Source organism: Paramisgurnus dabryanus, chromosome 19 (assembly GCF_030506205.2).
Source record: "Paramisgurnus dabryanus chromosome 19, PD_genome_1.1, whole genome shotgun sequence".
Taxonomy (NCBI): domain Eukaryota; kingdom Metazoa; phylum Chordata; class Actinopteri; order Cypriniformes; family Cobitidae; genus Paramisgurnus; species Paramisgurnus dabryanus.
Genome location: NC_133355.1, coordinates 15,379,906 through 15,399,638, shown reverse-complemented (window position 1 = coordinate 15,399,638; position 19,733 = coordinate 15,379,906). Strand labels below are relative to the sequence as shown.

Here is a 19,733-nt window from a genome sequence, read left to right as displayed (position 1 = left end):
AAAGAAAAATATCCACTCACTACTTGCCTCACAAAACAAGTTGTATTCCTCTCATAACCTTTTCTTGCATGTGTTTCTCTCTGTCACACACAGACTGATTTAGAGATGGTCACTGAAGATCTTGCTCAGAAGGTGAATAGGCCTTACCTCCGAACCCCTCGCCATAAAATCATCAGCGCTACTTACCTGGTGCAACAGAAGAGACGAGAGTTCTTGGCTTCTGTGGCTCGAGGCGTCGCCCCAAACGATTCTCCTCAAGCTCCACGCCGCAGGTAAGAGTAGCAGAGCATTGCTTTTGTTTCACCTAGATCTAGGCCTCATTTTTTATTGTATTAGTTATGTTATGAATAAATTTATGCTAGAGCTTTACTGAAAGTCATTTTCAGACGATATATGAGGTCAGATCACATGGTTGATTTTATATAATTGAAGGTACATTTGGTCATTATTTCTGTTTTTAATTATTTTTATATTTTGGTACTCATTGTCATGGATCACAATATGTTACAGGCCATAACAATATAATATTTTTTGTAAAAAGTGCGTCTTATATGGCTAAAAATCATAATTCCCGTCATCCGAATTGTAATTGAACTGTTACTCTACTAGGTTAAAAGAATTGATACTAATTCGGACAACAGGAAATCATGCTTTTCAGCTTTATAAGTCACTTTTAACAATAAATGTTATGTTGTTATGGCCTGTAACATCTTGTGATGACAAATTATTAAAAATATTACACATGAAATAAATATTTTAATATATAAACTTTTATTTTTGCAGTTTTGCTGGTGGGCCTTGGGACTGGGAGTATCTTGGATTTGCCTCTCCTGAGGTATAATGCATGAGTGCTTCATTTTACATTTTTTAACTAACCTCTTCTATTATGGTTGTATGTGTAATGTTTACATAGTCACTCAGTGTTAGACTGTTAACATCTTCTAAATCTCTGGGATGTCCATATTAAGTGTACTTGCTGTGAAGTGCTAGCAGTCACTGAATCTCATTCTGTGTCCAAAGATGGTGAGGAATCACCCAGTACGGGGATCGAATGCACAGCGTGAGGGCAATTACAATGCAGGAGGCCAGTCACAGGTACTACTTAAACAAAAAACGCAAACGTTTCTTTCAAATTGGGCCTATTGTTCATTTATAACCATTTTACGGTAGTATCCTACATGAAGCAAAGCACGTGAATTCAATGTGCGATTCCCCTGCTTTATGTTATGGTATTAGCATTGCATGCAATCTAACATTTTGTATTGCAAGGCTGGTCATCTCCTGGAAAAATCCAAATAACGCACTATGCAGTTCCTCAATTAAATGATTCATTAAACCAGAAATCCTCTATGGCATTCATAGTGTTCCTGTCCTGTGGTCAACTTCACCGTACTTGAAATCTTGGACACTGTTATAGATTGCTTTGTCATGCATTCAGTCTGCCTTTATGAATTATCTCCCTTCAGTCTTTCTTACAACTACTATTTTATAGAAATATAAGCAGTTTTCTTTTTGTTGTTTATTTTGGTCTGTTTTTAATGCCTAAAGTAACATGGAGACAAGTCATAATTCTTTAACTTGATCAATTTATATTCTTATGAAAGTAATTTTTTAAAAGAACAATACATTGATTTCCTAGGGCCTGCGTTAGGTGGAAATTATCATTCCTAATAAATGCTTCTCTGTGTATTTTTTGATTATACTAAGTGTGATGTTTTCTGCAGGACTACTCAGAGTTTCAGTATAGACGGAGACACAGACAGCGGCGTAGAGGAGAGCTGCTCAGACTGCATAGCCTCCGCAGTAATGACCCCGGTGATGCTTTAGGTAAAGCTGCCAGACACTGATCTCACACAATTGAAAAGCCCAATGAAGTACTTTCTACCGGTTTTGCTTAATGACATGCATATCTAATATGTGTCTTCAGAAACGCACAATGGAGGCGGTTCACAAAGACATGAAATCGCCATGGTATGTAAATTGTTTGATGTTTTGCTGTTGCCATAAGTGCAAGATTAATTCAATTCAATTCAATTTTATTTATATAGCGCTTTTCACAAGTGTTAATTGTTGCAAAGCAGCTTTACATGAGAAGATGTAGAGGAGACTATAAACAAAGCCGTGCAAAAGTATTCAAACCCTTGGCCAATTCACTGGGAAACCAAAATTAAAAACGGTACACTGAAATTTAGTTCTATATTTAATTTCAAAACATTAAAGCTCAAAATCAATTATTTTAAAGTTACATAGTTTTTTGTTGGGGCATGTTTTTAGGAAAAAAATTGGAATTATCTTGCTTGCAAAATATTTAACCACACATTAATATTTCATTAAGCCATTTTGGGGGTACATGTGTACCAGCCTTGCACACAGTGACAAAAGTGATTGGTTGGTTGGGTGACCCTTGTGTCTCATTGATTTACAGTGGGGTTTGCGAACCCCTGGTGGTTAGTGAAGGAATTGCAGGGGGTTTGTGACTTAATATATAATTAATAAAATGTAAATAAATAATAAAAAAATCCAATAAATTACTTTTTAACAAAAATATACATTTTATTTGTGTATATTGGCATTGGCTTCTAACGATTATCAATAGGGAACTCAATAATTTCTTTTTTTCTCCCCTTAGGCACTTGAGTCTCTAGATGAGGATGACCCCAATATCCTTTTGGCCATTCAGCTGTCCCTGCAGGAGTCCGGGCTGGTGTTGGACTCCGAGCCTCAGGATATGTCCGGTAACAGCGCCTCTGTAGGTGCCAGCGGTTCTTCTCTGCCATCCAGATTGGATTCTGCCCCCCATACACTAGATCCTCCTAGGGCTTCCATAAGCAGTGCAGAGCTCTTGGAACTGGGAGACAGCCTTATGAGATTGGGCAACATTACCAGCCATTATACACCTTTTGACATGAATTCTTACCCTGATGCTTTGGGTAACGCCTTCACTCCTAGTGACCCAGACTGCTTGGACCCTTCCACCAATGCCAACCTGCTTGGCAACATCATGGCCTGGTTTCATGATATGAACCCACAGAGCATTGCTCTGATCCCCTCCGCCACCTCGGATGCCAGTCCAGAGCCTCCCGGTTCTAGAGAGGGACACGAACAACCTTCCAAATCCCAGGAGGAGGAGGTTGATTTAAGGAGGACTGAGCAATGTTCCCCATCTTTAACAAAAGAAAGTACAAATATGTCACAGGTTTTGGAGCTGGAATGTGCAGATGATCAACAACCACCTCTTCAAGTAGAACCAGATCCTGAAGATTTAGGTGATAGTGTAGAACTCTCTAGCGTCGTTCCCAATCCCCAAGAAACCGACATGTCCTCAGAGTGGGAAGAACAAGTGCATCTAGTGTAAGGATTAAATCCAGTTATGTTTACCAACTGAGTGCTCTTATTGTGCCAAAACACTACATAAAAGCAAAACTGATTCTGCAAAAATAGGACAAACGCCGTAGGCTTAGATGGGGCTCTGTAGCGCATTGCATCTAGTGGAAGAATAAATGTAGTCAGGTTCAAGCTGATGAAAGTAGATGGGATGACTGTGAGAGTGTGAATGTTGCACAGTATTAAGGCAAGCAAGATCACGTTGGCCCTCTCCAAAAATCTTCCTTTGATTATAATGAGCAAAGACTCCATTTGTATTGGAAAAGTTTGATTATTGAAAGCGTGATTTATTGTTTGAATCTTTCTGGGGGGAAAATAAATGTTTACAGTATGTACAGATGAAAATGATTGATAGGTTTAATTGAGAATGCATCAATTACATATTTCTGGGCTCTTACATTTACTGTAAAACAGTGTGTAAAGTCAAGCCCCCATTTTAGGAGGAGCTGTGTGTTTTATATATTTTATTTTTAGACCACTTATTTATCAATGCCAATTTGTGGCTCTGTTTGAAGACGCTAATTTTCCCTCTTTGTTATTAATTCCATATTTAATGCAAGTTAATTTATGCATATTGCACAATGCACATTTCAAATGTTATATGGGAAATGTTTTGGTATATCTGAATCAGTCTGTCCAAGAGTCCATCATTTATTTAAAAGTGCATTAACAGAATACCTTGATCACTTTAAAAACACAACACTTGATGAGAATTTACACTCCTGAAAATGTGATTTTATTACATTTAGTACCTTATCGATTGTGACTACTATGAATAATTCCTCCGATATCATGTGTTATATATATTATTGGGCTCATGAATAATTGATAGATATGCATTATCTCCAGGGGTCTTATTGTACAACACAGAGATGTAACAACTGTAATGTTTGTGCAGAAACATGAAAAGTAATGATCTTAAACAAAAAAGTCATGGTCTGCTATTGTACTTACAGTTGGGCCAAAGTAATCCTACATCATGAAGTATTTCTCACAGATATTGTGGTGTCATTTTGTGTTTAATTTTGCTGAAAGTCAATCCCCACATCCCTCTGACAAACCTGCAGCAACCAAGACACTTTTAATAAAGGAATATTCCAGGATAAATGCAACACAAAATCTTATTAGCAACATCTTTGGCATATTTAGACTATCCATGAAAACCAATAAAGTTGCTTTTTTAATCCCAGAATTCATTTGACATAGCGGTCATTAAGTACAGTAAGTTCAAATGTTATTTTATAAGCCTGTTACAGTAACAAAATTCTTGCCAAGGTTAGAGGGGAAGGGTTTATTATTTTGTTTATTATTATTATTGTGCTATGCTCATCAGTGTGCCTTTTCTCTATGTTTGTTTCCTAATCGCTGTACTGTTTGCTGTATTAATCAACTAAAATCAGCTTAAAAAGTATGAATTTCTCATGCTTTGAACCTCTCTGATAATGTTCATCAGTACCATGTCTTGTACATTGGAAGATTTGCCATGATTTGATCTTAAGTGTTTAAGGGAATATTGTCAATTTGAAGTGAGTTATTGCTTTCAGTTTGGCTTTTTGTTTTCTTGGAAAAATATTACATTGTAAGTGACAGCAAGTTTTTACATCTTCATTTCAATGTTGTGTGTGCAAATGAACTTTTCCCTTCTACTGAAGTATTTTGGTGGTGTTTTTTTTTCCTAAACATTATCATTAATTTTCATACTTGATACATTCCCAACTTGTATGATGTGTAGCAAATAAACAGAAAGTATTGGTAAAGGTCTGCTGAGATTAAAAGGTGTGAAATTCAACCTTTCTCTATCTCTACTTATTTTTTAGGGTTTTGTGAAAATAACGCAATGCAATGGATTCAAAAGCAAACGTTCTTACTGCGATCAGTTAATAAAGCCTGTATTTTGAAAAACAAAAAAACTTTTAATTTGAAATTTAGCAGTTCGTATACCGGAAGTGATTCGCCTGCTGAACATACGGGGCCTATCATTCATTGTTTTTAAAATGAATGATACATCTTTGAGATTTAATTAAACGAACAGTATCATTTCTATCAAACCGATGATTGTTGTAGACTAAAGGTATACCTGGTTAAGACTCGTTAGTTTCGCTGTAGAACAGAAATTATTTTCTGACCCGTCACCGTTACGTTTAATACATTGTATACTTAATATACACAACATTAACGTACTGGCAGGCTGCTTGTGTTCGGCCAACATGCCACTTGGTTTAAAACCATGTTGTGCTGTGTGCAAGACAAACTCTTCATCTATGTGGAAAAAAGGGAACCAAGGGGAAATTTTGTGTAACAATTGCACGGGTAAGAGTACATCCAGCGGAGGATCAGGAGCGTCGGCTTCATCAACCATACAGCAAAATAATGGTGGAGGAAAACAGGTTAGAAAATTTTATTTTTTGCTCTAAACACGGTGCAGTTTCATGTACGTTTGAAAATGTATTTACGCTTAAGTAATCTTTTATGTATTTTTTTATCTTCTATGTATGTAGTCCAAACAAGAGATCCACAGACGGAGCGCTCGGTTACGGAGCACCAAATATAAAGCGCCAGCATCTGAGAAAAAGGTGTCAACTAAAGGAAAGGGTAGACGACACATTTTTAAACTGAAAAATGTAAGTGTCCTTACATAACAACTTCTTGTGCTTTGAATATTGAAATATTACAGTTGTAATATTGTTCAACCTCGAATTTTGCAGCCTATAAAAGCACCAGAGTCCGTGTCGACTATCATCACATCAGAGTCCATGTTTTACAAGGTAACTTTTTGTACTCCGTACTGTTGTTTATGTTTCCCATGTTTACCCACATATTCACAAACCTGTATTATTTTGGGACAGGGTGTCTATTATCAAATAGGAGATGTAATAAAAGTAATAGACGAGGATGATGGCAAACCCTATTACGCACAGATTCGTGGTTTCGTCCAGGACCAATACTGTGAGAAAAGTGCTGCTTTAACCTGGCTCATCCCAACTCAATCCAGTCCACGAGATCGGTTTGATCCAAGCACTTACATTGTTGGTAAGTTCATGTTTGACAAATGTGCTGCATTAAAAATATTATATTTACAAATAGTGTGTTGTTGTTGAAGGATATTTAATTGATCTGGTCAACCTTGATAACCTGAGCAAATGCATCACAAAACTGTTGTTTACCATGTTTGGGGCATGCCTAAGAGACTGTTAAGAATATTGTTATAAATGCATTTAATTTTTTTGTATAGGTCCTGAAGAGGACTTACCAAGGAAAATGGAATACCTGGAATTTGTCTGTCATGCCCCATCAGAGTATTTCAAATCAAGGAGTTGCCCCTTTCCAACAATACCTGTTCGTCCAGAAAAAGGCTACATCTGGACTCATATAGGACCAACACCTGCTGTTGCCATTAAAGAAACTGTAGGGTGAATTTACACCTTAACATGTACATTCAGACTGTTGATTAACTGAACTTTCTTTTATTGAGAATATTCAATACTATTTTACATACAGAACTGTCATCTAAAATGATCATGCAACATACAAGAGGAATGGCCAGTGACTATGAGTTCGCAGGTCACCAGGGGGCGATGTTTTTTATCATTTTTACGGCTGGTGTGATCAATGAAAGTCTTATTTGTGTTCAGGTGCCTGGCCATGTTCATGTGTAGTGAAGCTGGGCCAACACAATGTCATTTGTACAATTTGAACAATTTGCTATCGCCCCCCCCCCCCCTTTTTTTTTACTAAATATATGTATTTGTATAATTCACTTTATACAAGTTCAAACGAACTAGCCTATTTTTCCCCTTAAACTGGATGGTGTGGATGTCTGACTTTATATTTTTGGGATGAAAAAAGTAAAGAACAAAAGCATAAAATATATCTAGGAATACAAAAATGTCTAGATACACCACATTTTGTTCAGATCAAGGGCAGTAGTATGTCTGTCTCTAGTGGCAAGCTTGGCTCACTGTCAAAGTTTTTTGGGCAATTTTTTGTCCCCTTAAGTCCCTGGATGCTTACAAACCATGTAAGATATTAAAGAAACAAGTTTAAATAAATATTAAACTATATTTTTCCTGTTATGGTTATCTTGTGTGGTTATCCAGTAAGTGTAATACCCTACTAGTTAAGACATTATACACTATCCGAAAAAGGTACACTTTTGAACCTAAAAGGTGAATATTGGTACCTCAAAGATACACATTGGTACCTACTGGTACCTCAAATGTGCATATCTCTATCAAAATGGTATATATTATGACCTTTTATAGGGGACCATTCAAGTGACAACCTTTGTACCCCTTTTCAGAAAGTGTATAAAATATGTTATCATGGAGATTGTATAGGATCAGCATGGTAAATCTAATGTATTTATAACTTATAACATGTGCTGCTGGTATAAATGGAAAATTTACACTTTAAATATCTATTTATCTATCTAGTCACACTCTTTGTCACTCAAAACATTTATCACTCTACACTCTCAGAAATAAAGGTACAAAACTGTACCTTTTCTGTCACTGGGGCTGTACCCTTTCAAAAACTATAGCTTTGCACCTAAGGATTACATTGTAGTACCTTAGAAATACATTCTGGTACCAAAGAGAGTTTATTAGTACCTCAAAAATACATATTAGTATTTCAAAGGTACATATTGGTACTAAATGTTTACATATCTGTACCTAATGGTCCATACAATTACCTTTTTAAAGAGTGCTGCCCCACTGACACCTAGGGTACATATTTTGACTTTTTTCTAACAACGTAGGTCCTTAAGGTACGGTAATGTACCCAAAATTGTATTCTGTTTTGTATTCCTGTAAAGGTATCAAACGGAAACTTAGGGTACAGCCCCAGTGACAGAAAAGGTACAGTTTTGTACCTTTATTTCTGACAGTGTATTAGACCCTCTTTCTTTCTTTTTACATAATATCCATCTATCAGCTTATTAGGTAGACATTCATTTAAAGATATATTGAAACCTATCCCCTCACCTGCTTTCTCTATGGATTTAAAGAAAAACATTACTAAAACATTATTTTTTTAATGCCTCACACGTCCGTTTTTTATGGGTAGTAAGGACAAACGATTGGACCTTACTATCCATACCTATATACACAAATGTATCATTTATTATACTTATAATACTTCATAAAACACAAATTTGTATGAACACATACATTTTTAACTTTTCTTTAAACAACAAAGGAGAGAACAACTTAAAAAAGCAGTGTCAAAAAAATTTGATCTCCCTGTTTCATTGTTGGATTTTTTCAAGAGGTCACCAGAGGGCGCTAGTTTACATTTTACGGCTGTTGTTTAATGAGTATTTTATTATGAGTGTTATATACTCGCTGTATCAAATGTATCTATCCACATTAAATACTACATTATATATGTCAGTACAACTTAAGTGTTTTGAATTTATTTGTAAACATTTAAGGTTAAGGATTTTAAGAAGATTAAAACATTCCTCAGTAGAATTTTCAGGAAAATTCAAAAACAAAAAAATAAAAACACTAAAGTAGTTTAGGAATATTTGTCCTTGCATAGTCGAAGGTTTGGGCAAAAAATCATAAAATTTTAACAGCACGTAAATAAGTGGCCTTTAATTTAAGGAGGTTCACGTCCTAAAGGGAGGGGAATCTTTGACTTAGCTTTCTCCGTAAAGAATGAGCACACAGCAAATTTTTCTTGAACTTAATTTCAGACTCTATGCAAGTTATCTGAATGGAAATAATCCTTACCAATCGCATTTCATGGCACAAAAGATGTGACAGTTATTCCTGTAATGACAGCACTTGATAAGACAAATCAAAATGGGAAAACTGCAATCGAAACATGGTAAGTTTGCGCATAAACGTACAAGACGCATGACAACTTTATACTAAATATTTCATTTTTTTCTAGCTTGTAAACGAAGAGAAAACCCAGAGGGTAAGGAAATAATTTATAAATGCAACATTTGTTGTCTATTTAATAAGTGTTGTTTATAAATATTTGTATTACAATAGGAGGCGCTTTCAAAGAGGCTGTTGACCGTAATGAAGTCGACAGAAACGGAAATAAGCAGGTAAAGCGAACTTTCTCCAAATACATTTAAAATGGTTGATTGTATAAAAGTAATTGACTACTTAGTAATACATATGATATGCTACACCTCAGTTGTTAATGTAACACTTACTAATGAATCACGTTCACTCCCTTACGAAAATTAAACATGGTTTTACTAGCCTACAGTTACTGACAACCATGGTTTTCTAAAACCATAAACCATGGTTAGTGTAGTAAAGCCTTATCAATACACCCGAAAAAAAATAGTTACTACACTTTTACAAAAAAAATTGGTCATAAGGGCTGTATTTCCTAACATTTATTAAATGTTATTTTTTAATATAATTACATGTAAAATGTAATTTATTATAATACAGTTTTACATAATGTTTTATAAAATGTTGTTATTTTTGTGATGTTGAGCATCAATCTTGAACTGTCAATCTTCTTCGAAACAAATCTGATACTCAATGGTCCCATCCTAACTCCACTGTATTTAAGCATTGTATTTAAATGGTGTTGGATGTTTTTCCTTTGCTCTCATTCTTTGAGTAAAGCCTGAAGCCTTCATCACGGTGTGAAATGTGTATGGCAGGCAGCCAGAACAGCAGGGTCTTTGAGCGCAGCCCCACCACACATCTGTTATTGGTTTTGAAAACAGAGGGAGGTTGTGCTGGGAAAATAAGGGGAAGTGGTTGGAGGAAGGAAAGGAGGTGTAGTGAGTAGGGGTGGTACGATGAAGGCTGGTGAAGAGAAGTTGCAAAAGATATGCATTTAGTGATGCTGCATGCATTAAACGGTTAATTTAGAGATCAGGTGGTTGCTGTTGCGACAACTACAATAGCCTTTCATGCAAAAGTACAGTTCAGTGCTAAACTCATATGTCACCATCAGATTTAAGAGAAATCTTAAAAATGTGAAGCAGTATTAAAAAAAAGAAAATGCTTATTATGTCTCTTCTTTTTATAATCTTGTAGATGGGGCTTGATAAAAGATATGTCTCCAATATTGTAATTCTTATCCCTGTAAAAAAAAACATGGTGTTGGTGTTGCTTATGCTGCGTTTTACCAGTTGAGCTACAAGAATGGCTAGTGTGTATGTTTTAAGTCTGAACCCTGTTCTTTCATGGCAGGATCCTGCAGTCTGGATCATTAAGTCAGTGACACTTGAACGATCATGGTCACAACGCTCAAAGGATTCAGTGTTGGGTTAGACTAGAGAAACAGGATGAATCCCTTCTTTTACCATTTTTTCTATCCGCCCCACTTCAAAGAGCATAGGAAAAGGAGCGTGTGCTATACAGGCAGTAATCCATGTTAAACAAAAAGCTTGTCTATGATTTACTCAACGATCAAGTTTCCGATAAACTGATTTTAATGGAAAGAGAATTGAAAATAGCTCACTTTTGCGAACGATTATCAACAGTCTATACCCTTATAAACAAAAAACTCGTATAACTGACATTTATTTAATAGAAAAACAGTCAACTTGTTTGTTTAGCCCAGTCTGGAAAATGTTAATGTAGTACGCATTGTCATAGCTTGTTTTGTGGTTTATTCTAGTGTTTGTTGTTTGTTACTACTGTCTTAAGCATTCCTTTAAGTATATACTACTAAAATAATGTTTGGGTAAAGAAGGAAAATTAAATGTGTATGTAAAGCATTTCTTGAATGATTTCCCATCTAAACATGGAAAGCTTAGTAATGCCGGTATGTGTTTGAGTTCATTCCAAGACCACAAAAGATTAAATCTTTCAAATCCAACATCAACATTTTTAGCAAATGGTTCATTCATGTACCTTAAGCCACAATCGTACCCCGACACACCTTAGCTCACTGATGATCAAACCTCTCTTTCAATTTAAAGAACTTTATTGGCATGATTGTGTCACTTACAATATTGCCAAAGCATTATACATAAAACAAGAAACATACAATAACACAATATTAACAAACATTAAGGTGCAATTAAGCTAAGGTGCTGGGTGATGGATGAAGTACTACTGCAAAATAAAATAAAATAGAATCAGAGGATATTTACAATATAAAGTTGACTTTGAAATATAAACATATGAAGTATACAAATGTACATTTATGGAGGCACATGAGAGGTAAAATAAAAATACTGTACAAGATCAGGGCTGTGGATTATTTCTGATGGTGTGTAACTGATAAATGAATTTAGCAGCAACTGATGGGTGTCTGTCTTCCCCCAGTAACATCTTCATTTGATCTGAATCTGAAGAGTTATGAAACTCTGGTATGAGCTTTGAGATTTTGTCAAAGTGTTTTTCTCTAAGCTCTTTATATTTACCACAGTAAAGGAGAAAGTGTGTCTCTGTCTCGATCTCACCACTGTCACAATGGACACAGATTCGCTCTTCTTTTGGGAGCCATGTTTGTCTATGTCGGCCTTTCTCTATTGCCAGACTGTGATCACTGAGTCTGTATTTAGTGAGGATTCGTCTCTGCTTTACATCTCTAACTGTGGAGAGATATTCTGACAGACTGTATTTTCTGTTTAGTGCCCGATAACATTCTAGTTTACTTTGGTTTTTACTTTCATTATCCCAATGATCCAAATATAAAGTTTGACTTTCTTTAATGATTTGGTTTATTGTGGTTTGTTTGCGTTCATTAGTGCTGGTCTTGAGTTTAAGTGTGACCAGAATTTAAGGGAGCGTTTTTGGATGTGTATTATTAGGGGATATCTGCCTAATTCAGCCCTGCATGCATTAGTAGGTGTTCTTCTCTGAACTCTTAAAATATTTCTACAGAATTCAGCATGCAGGGATTCCATTGGATGTTTGTCCCATTTGGAGTAATCTGTTAGGCATTGTGGACCCCAAACCTCACAACCATACAGAGCTATGGGCATTATTACACTATCAAATATTTTACACCAAACTGTAGCAGGAATGTCTGTTTGTTTAAATTTGCCTTTGATGACATAGAATGCTCGTCTAGCTTTCTCTTTAAGTGCATTTACCGCGAGACCAAAACCGCCTGATGCGCTGATTTTTAACCCGAGATAGTCGTAGTGTAAGGTGTGTTCTAGTGCAGTGTTTCCCAGAGTAAATGTGTATCTGTTATCCTGTAGTCTTGCTTTTTTCTGGAAAATCATAATTTTAGTTTTTTTCAGATTGACCGTCAGGGCCCAGTTTTGACAGTATTTCTCCAGCAGGTCCAGGTGTTGCTGTAAACCTTGTGCAGTGTCTGACAATAGCACCAGATCATCTGCATACAGAAGAGCTTTAATCTCTGAGTTGTTTAGGATGAGGCCGGGTGTGCTGGATTGTTCCAGTAACACTGCTAACTCATTAATATATAAGTTAAATAGAGTTGGACTCAAGTTACAGCCCTGTCTCACCCCACGCCCTTGACTGAAAAATTCTGTTCTTTTGTCACCGATTTTAACTCCGCACTTGTTTTCTGAGTACATGGATTTAATGATGTCATATACTTTTCCTCCTATGCCTGATTGTAGAATTTTATAGTATAAGCCGTCGTGCCATATCGAGTCGAATGCTTTTTTAAAGTCAACGAAACATGCATAAACTTTGCCTTTGTTTTTATGATGAACGTGTTGATTGACTAGCGTCTGTAGTGTATAAATGTGGTCAGTGGTGCGGTGGTTTGGTAAAAATCCAATCTGACTTTTACTTAAGACATTGTGTTTGGTAAGGAAGGCCTGAATCCGAGCATTTAAGATACCACAGAAAGTCTTCCCTAGATTACTATTTACACAAATGCCTCTGTAGTTATTGGGGTCTCTCTCTCTCTCTCTCTCTCTCTCTCTCTCTCTCTCTCTCTCTCTCTCTCTCACACACAGACACACACACACACCATGTACCAAGGAATCTGTCCAGGTGTTAGGTGACAGGAAGTGAGAGGAAACAAAGCCAGGCTCTGTAGAACAGACACAAGTGTGAGTGGGTGGTGAGGTGGAACTGGAGTTGGGTTGGGGGGTGTCTGGCCCAGTGACACCCGGTTCAAGCCCTCCAAACTGGTAATACGAGCCCACATGAAAGGTCCTGGAGCAGGCAGAGCATGGCAGAGGCTTGGCCAGGATGATGGGAGAAATCGTTGGCATACAGTCAGATCACTCAGTGCGTTTCTCCTCTGGCCTTTGTTCTTCAACACCCCGACTTTCATCACAATGATGCAGAGATATTGGTTTATGGTTCTTTTTCTTGCAATATATGGGATTTGTTAGAAGAGGAGAGCTTCATTTAGGTTATTATTTTGTAGTTTTCTGTCATTTTAAGTAAACTCACTTGCAGCAGAGGCTGTGTTTTAAAGCAAATAGATTCATAGTTTTGTCTCATAAAAGATGGCTGTTGTATGATTTATTTTTGATTCAGGTTTTCATAAATGCTTTTCACATCTGGTCTCACACAAGCACGCCGTGGGAGTTCTTTATTAATGAGAGTTTGACTTGTTATCTGTTTTTATGGATGTGCATGATGTCAAATCTGGCATGAATAACAAAATGCCCTCATCGTGCCCCCTGTCTGAAAGGGAATTCTTATTAAATTCACCTTGTTTAAAATAAACAGATATGATTATTATGTTGACTAAAACATAAAGTATAATATGCAGTAATATATTATATGGCATTAACAACAATGTTGTTACAGATTGCTGTATGGTTTGAATGAAATGCGATTTATTGTTAATGCAAACCGAGAATGACTGGAATGTGTAAACGTATTATTCGTAAACCTCATAAGCTTAGCTTGCAGTTAAGTTTATATGACATATACATTACTCTATTGTTTAAAGGACAGAATTGTGGCAGTGATGGTTATGTTAAGCTGTTTTGTCATGGAGGGAATTCACTTCCTCCCTGAGAAACCAGCAGTGCAATGTGTCTGGAAACAATTGTGCTTAAGACCACAGGAGTGCAAAGAATGAAGTCATTTTTTTCTTGTTCATGGTTAATGCCATGCGGCTGGTTTACAAGCACAAAATAAGTTTTCTGTGCAAATTTTATACAGAAGTGAAAAGAATGCAAAGTAGCTCATAGATCAAATGTCTATCTTTGTATATTTGTCTATCTTTATAGATGATCATGGTTTTACTCTTTAAAGAACTATCATGAACTTTTTTTAATGTAATCTCAATATTGTAATCTAATTCTTTCATCATGTCCTGCACACATTTACTAGAAGAATCTATTGTTTTTATTAAACACCCAAAGTTTTTATGATTTCTTGTGGCTCTTTTCCTTTTGTTTTTACTCTAGGATCTGTGTGGGAAAGATCAAAAAGATCATCAGTTAGATCATTATTATGCACTGGAAGGTAAGTTGAGCTGAATGGAACTCATTCACAAACAATGCCTTTGTTTAAAGCAAAATTCCCTAAATTTGGCATTTCGGTGCAGAATGACTTTTGGACACTACATTATTATTGTTTCTACATTTTCATAAAATAAAAGCTGTCAATTGGGCGGTACCCTTTCAAAAAGTATACTCTTTGTACCTAAAAAGTGCATATTGTTATCTCAAAGGTAGATGTACTGTATTCATGCCTTTTTAAAGGGTACTGTCCCAGTGACAGCTTTTGTACCTTTCTTCTATCAGTGTATATTGGATTTCAAAAATAAACTGTTACAATTGTCTGTTATTAGTAACACTGCCAAATGAGAGAGGAATGGAGGATCACAAAACTTTCCTTTCTTCTACCAAAAATGAAAGACAACATCCACTCAAAGTTACGAGGATAAAAGGAAGAAGCGATGTAGGTGTCTGCCACTAGAAACATGAATGCTTGGTGCTAACAGTGCATTTGTTACAATGATTTATGTGTATATGACAACTAATACTTAAAGGAATAAGTCATCCAAAAAGCCTTGTCATTTATCATTTATTCAACTTTTCAAATTGCTACATCTTTCCTTTGTGGAACAAAAAGAGCAAAATGTTAGAGATGTTGATATCCTGTTGATGGGACTTTTATCTGTACAATGAAAGTCAACTGTGACCGAGGCTCCTCTGCCCATCATCTCATTTTATTGAAAAAAGACATATTGGTGGAATAACATAAAGTTGAGTAAAGAATGACAACATTTGTATATATATATTTTTAACTATATATGTAAATACATTCAGTGTTGTTAATTTAATTAATTTAAGTTTAAGTTATTCTGAAAGTCATTTTCTTTAGAGTTCTCAGTTTGTGACACCACAGAAAAATATGATGTTAACCACACAGGCAAATTTGAATGATTAAAAAATACCAAATAAATAAAATAAGTTATCAAAATCTTCGAAAAACAGGCAGGATTATATGCTCGTAAATGCTGGGGGCGTGTCCGCTATCAGTGCTGAAACCACGCCCAATCTAGGAAAAGCTGCCGTCACTCTCAACTATTAAATACAGGCCGTTTCTCGAACCGAAGGCTGCAGCCTCCGAATGTCGTATTTCTAGGCTGCATACGTCATCAAGAAAATTTATTATTTAAGAATATTAACAATTATAAAGTTGGCAATTACTATTAGTTAATCGTAAATTGTTGTTATATGCTTATGGCTTGCGAATGTAATGCTTGGTAACCAGGCATGATGATGCGACCTTCGCAGGCTGCAGCCTTCCGATTGAGAAACGGCCACAGATGCTCGTGATTGTGTTAGGGGCGGGGCCATGCTAGGTGGCTCCAGTCCCTTATTGAGCCACCATTTTAGCCCCGCCCAAACAATCCTGAGCACACAAAAGGTGTAACTCCACAATTCAGTACAGTACATATGGTTTATAGTTTTTGTACTATGTTTTAGCAATACATTTCTACATTTATAAAGTGTTTACAAACAATTATCTGAAATGACTTTCCTCTGCTGTTCTTTTCAGGATGTGGAGTTTAATGCATCTCTCATGGATGACAACTTTAACGAGTGGGTAATTACACTGTACGATTTTGACAACAATGGCAAAGTAACCAAAGAGGTAAAGCTTCAACAGTCGGTCCAGCCCAGCATCTCATGCATGATTTATCCCTCAGTGAGATTCTCTTTTTGTTTTTAATGCAGAATATGTTAAGCTTGATGCGTACGATCTATGAGTTGCTTGAGACTTCTGTCAGACAGTTGGTGCTTAGCAATGGCACAACCCTGCGTGTGAAGCTAAGTGTCACCCCATTACCCAAAGGCAACAGAAAAGGTGGACTTAATCTATTATGATAAATGTGATTATGGTGTCTCACAGAGACAGTGAGTTTCTCACTCAGACTCGCTTTACTTCCCAAGATCAGGACAATAAAACGTTCAGGAGAGAAAGAGATCAAATGGAAGATGGGCTACGGTGTACAGAGAGTCAACATACTCAGATCAGGTACATTGGTTAATTATTTTAAATGGAAAATCTCTTATTGTATTATTTACCCAGTAGAACAAAATTTTAAGACATCTATAGAGCTACAAGTTTTGAAGAAGACCCAGGGCTGCTGAATTCAGACCGGATTTGAGTCTATTTTTTATCAGTGAAGTGTGATACATGCTAATTTATTGTTTTATTTTTCTGTGTCAGAGGACAAAGCTCAGGTCATTCAAGTGTTTCAGAGAAAAAGCACTACTCTGTAGATGAAAACACAGAACGTAGGAACCACTATCTGGATCTGGCTGGGATTGAGAACTACACCTCTCGTTTTGAAGCTGGTAGCTTTATAATCTTTGTTTCTTCATCTCTGGTAAAAAAAACTGGAGGTAATTTCTTACAATTCTTTCTTCTCTCATAACTCCAGAACCATCTGCGGAGGATCAACTTCAGGACATCCCATCCCGTGGCCATCAGCGTCGCTCTCATATCGAGACCTGCAGTCCTGTGGAGTCTTCCGGGAGGTCTGTTTCTTTCCTCAGGTCCCTCCGGAGCCGCAGCAAGTCTGTTGGTGGAAGCGGAGGAACAGCCAAACCCAGCAAACTCCATGGACATCACCCTGTAACCTGGTGCCACCCATCACAGCAGCAGCAGCAACCTCAGCAGCACAGCTCCAGCAAACGCATCCGCGCCAGGACCCGCGAGACCACCACACCGTTTAGAACCAGTCATGGTCCGGAGATACACACTGGACAACCTGTCCTTTTTGGGGGCTTTAAGCCTGTTCCTCAAAGACATGAGCACCATCATCACCATGAACATCACCACCATCATCATCATTACCACCCAGCATAACAGGTCTGAAAACCGCCATGCGTCACAATCAAGTGACTGTCTTAGCAGCAGACCGGAGGAGTTTTTACAAAAAGGAAATTTGAATGAATTATTGTTTAAACACTTTTGCAATTAAAAGGGCTACACCACTTTTTTTATCCTGCACATACATATACAAGTCTCAGTCAACATGATTCTACATTTACTTTGAATCATTATGTTGGTATGGAGTGCCCCCATGTGGGTGGAAGTGGAATTGAACAGCTCAAACTTTTGTAACCCATAGCTCTTGTTTTGATCAAATGCAATTGTTTGTAATGTCCGGATTTGTCAGGTTTAGGATACCCTTTTCCTCAGGAATATTTTCTACATAAACATAACCACTATTATTGTGTAAGTTATTAGTTGTGTTACAATATGATTGTGGTATACATATTTACACATTTTATATAACTTATTATATATGTTAAGCATGTCAGCGTAATAGACACTTAAACTATTATAGATACAATGTTTTTTTTTACAATCATACCGCATGTTTTTGTTCTGAATAGAGCTGCTAATATTGTGTTTATATTATGAAAATATCATGCTTTATGGCTGATAAGGTTGGAATTACACACTGTAAAAATAATACGATGACTTAAAAATATAGTGCATCATTTTTGCATCCACTTTTTTAAGAAAGAAACTTACTTAAAAATATAGTGCATCATATTTTTGCATCTATTTTTTAAGTAAATCCAGCCTTTATTTTTTTCAGTGCAGGACTGTCCTAAGTGTAAATAAAAGCTTAAATAAGAAAAAAATGTACCATAAGAAAAACAACATTAGAAAAATTTAAAAACCTGTCACATGCCAATGAATTTGTCATCTGTGTACAATAGTAATGACCTGTAATATTTTTACAGTTCTAATTTTTCCTCCACTATTACTCTTGTTGTAAAACAAGGGTTAAAATACTTTCATCTCTTGATCTATAATAAAAATATTTGAAGCATTTTGAAAATAAATCTTTAATTTATTAACTTTAATAACTTTAAAACAGATAAAGTTGATTGTTAACCAATGGCGGCTGGTGCTATTTTTTTTGGGGGGGGGCAACAAAGTCTAAGTTTACATTCAGATAACTGAACACATACACATAAAATATTGATTTGCATTCTCTACAATGATATATAAAAAGCTATATTATACATTATAATGTAGCATCATACAGCATAGGCTGCGATAATGTAACATGCCATACGTTGCCGTAACGTAACATACAATGCGTTGACATAACATAAAATATAATACGTTGCGATAACGTAACATACCATATGTTGCGATAATGTAACCTATCATACATTGCCATAACATAGCATACCATACCATATGTTGCTATAATGTAACATACCAAATGCTGCCGTAACGTAGCACACCATACGTTGCCATAATGTAACATACCAAACGTTGCCATAATCATAACATAGTCATACCAAACATAATCATACAAACATTGCCATAACGTAACATACCATATGTTGCCATACCATATGTTGGGATAACGTAACGCACCATACATTACCATAATGTAACATACCATACATTGCCATAACGTAACATATCATACATTGCCATAACATAACATACCATACGTCACGATAACACAACATACCATGCGTTGCCATAACATAACATACCATTTGTCACGATAACGTAACATACAATACGTTGCGATAACGTAACATATCATACGTAGACATAACATAGCATACCATACGTCGCGTTAACGTAACATACAATACGTTGCGATAACGTAACATATCATACGTTGCCATAACATAGCATACCATATGTTGCCGTAATGTAACATACCAAATGCTGCCGTAACGTAGCATACCATGTTGTCATAATATAACATACCAAACGTTGCCACAATCATGACATAGTCATACCAAACATAATCATACAAACATTGCCATAATGTAACATACCATACGTTGCCATAATGTAACATACCAAAAGTTGCCATTATCATAACATAGTCATACCAAACATTGCCAGTCATACCAAACATAATCATACAAACATTGCCATAACGTAACATACCATACGTTGCTATATTGCAACATACCATATGTTGCCGTAACGTAACATACCATACGTTGCCAT

The 19,733-nt window shown here is 36.3% G+C and overlaps 3 protein-coding genes across 4 annotated transcripts in view; all 3 read left to right on the top strand.

Moving 5' to 3' along the window:
- Window positions 1–5,173, top strand: part of ankib1a (ankyrin repeat and IBR domain containing 1a) — a 30,477-nt gene extending 25,304 nt beyond the window's left edge. The window contains exons 16-21 of one of the 2 annotated variants that reach the window (XM_065290886.1): window positions 94–272; window positions 784–835; window positions 1,021–1,095; window positions 1,725–1,827; window positions 1,928–1,971; window positions 2,630–5,173. In XM_065290886.1, the coding sequence (XP_065146958.1) occupies window positions 94–272; window positions 784–835; window positions 1,021–1,095; window positions 1,725–1,827; window positions 1,928–1,971; window positions 2,630–3,355 (1,179 nt within the window). In that variant the 3' untranslated portion in view covers window positions 3,356–5,173. The remainder of the gene's footprint in view (window positions 1–93; window positions 273–783; window positions 836–1,020; window positions 1,096–1,724; window positions 1,828–1,927; window positions 1,972–2,629) is intronic. The other variant, XM_065290892.1, reaches the window with a different exon arrangement.
- A 170-nt stretch (window positions 5,174–5,343) lies between these two features.
- On the top strand, window positions 5,344–7,457 carry gatad1 (GATA zinc finger domain containing 1). Its single transcript, XM_065282279.2, has 5 exons — window positions 5,344–5,771; window positions 5,883–6,005; window positions 6,090–6,149; window positions 6,231–6,414; window positions 6,617–7,457. The coding sequence occupies exons 1-5, from the start codon at window positions 5,592–5,594 to the stop codon at window positions 6,796–6,798; spliced, it is 729 nt and encodes a 242-aa protein (XP_065138351.1). The 5' UTR covers window positions 5,344–5,591; the 3' UTR covers window positions 6,799–7,457.
- A 1,589-nt stretch (window positions 7,458–9,046) lies between these two features.
- LOC135779940 (protein naked cuticle homolog 2-like) lies at window positions 9,047–18,587 on the top strand. The gene is made up of 10 exons (XM_065290875.2): window positions 9,047–9,219; window positions 9,286–9,312; window positions 9,390–9,448; window positions 14,678–14,735; window positions 15,064–15,173; window positions 16,281–16,376; window positions 16,460–16,589; window positions 16,676–16,760; window positions 16,956–17,083; window positions 17,170–18,587. The coding sequence occupies exons 1-10, from the start codon at window positions 9,195–9,197 to the stop codon at window positions 17,595–17,597; spliced, it is 1,146 nt and encodes a 381-aa protein (XP_065146947.1). The 5' UTR covers window positions 9,047–9,194; the 3' UTR covers window positions 17,598–18,587.
- The last annotated feature ends 1,146 nt before the right edge of the window (window positions 18,588–19,733 follow it).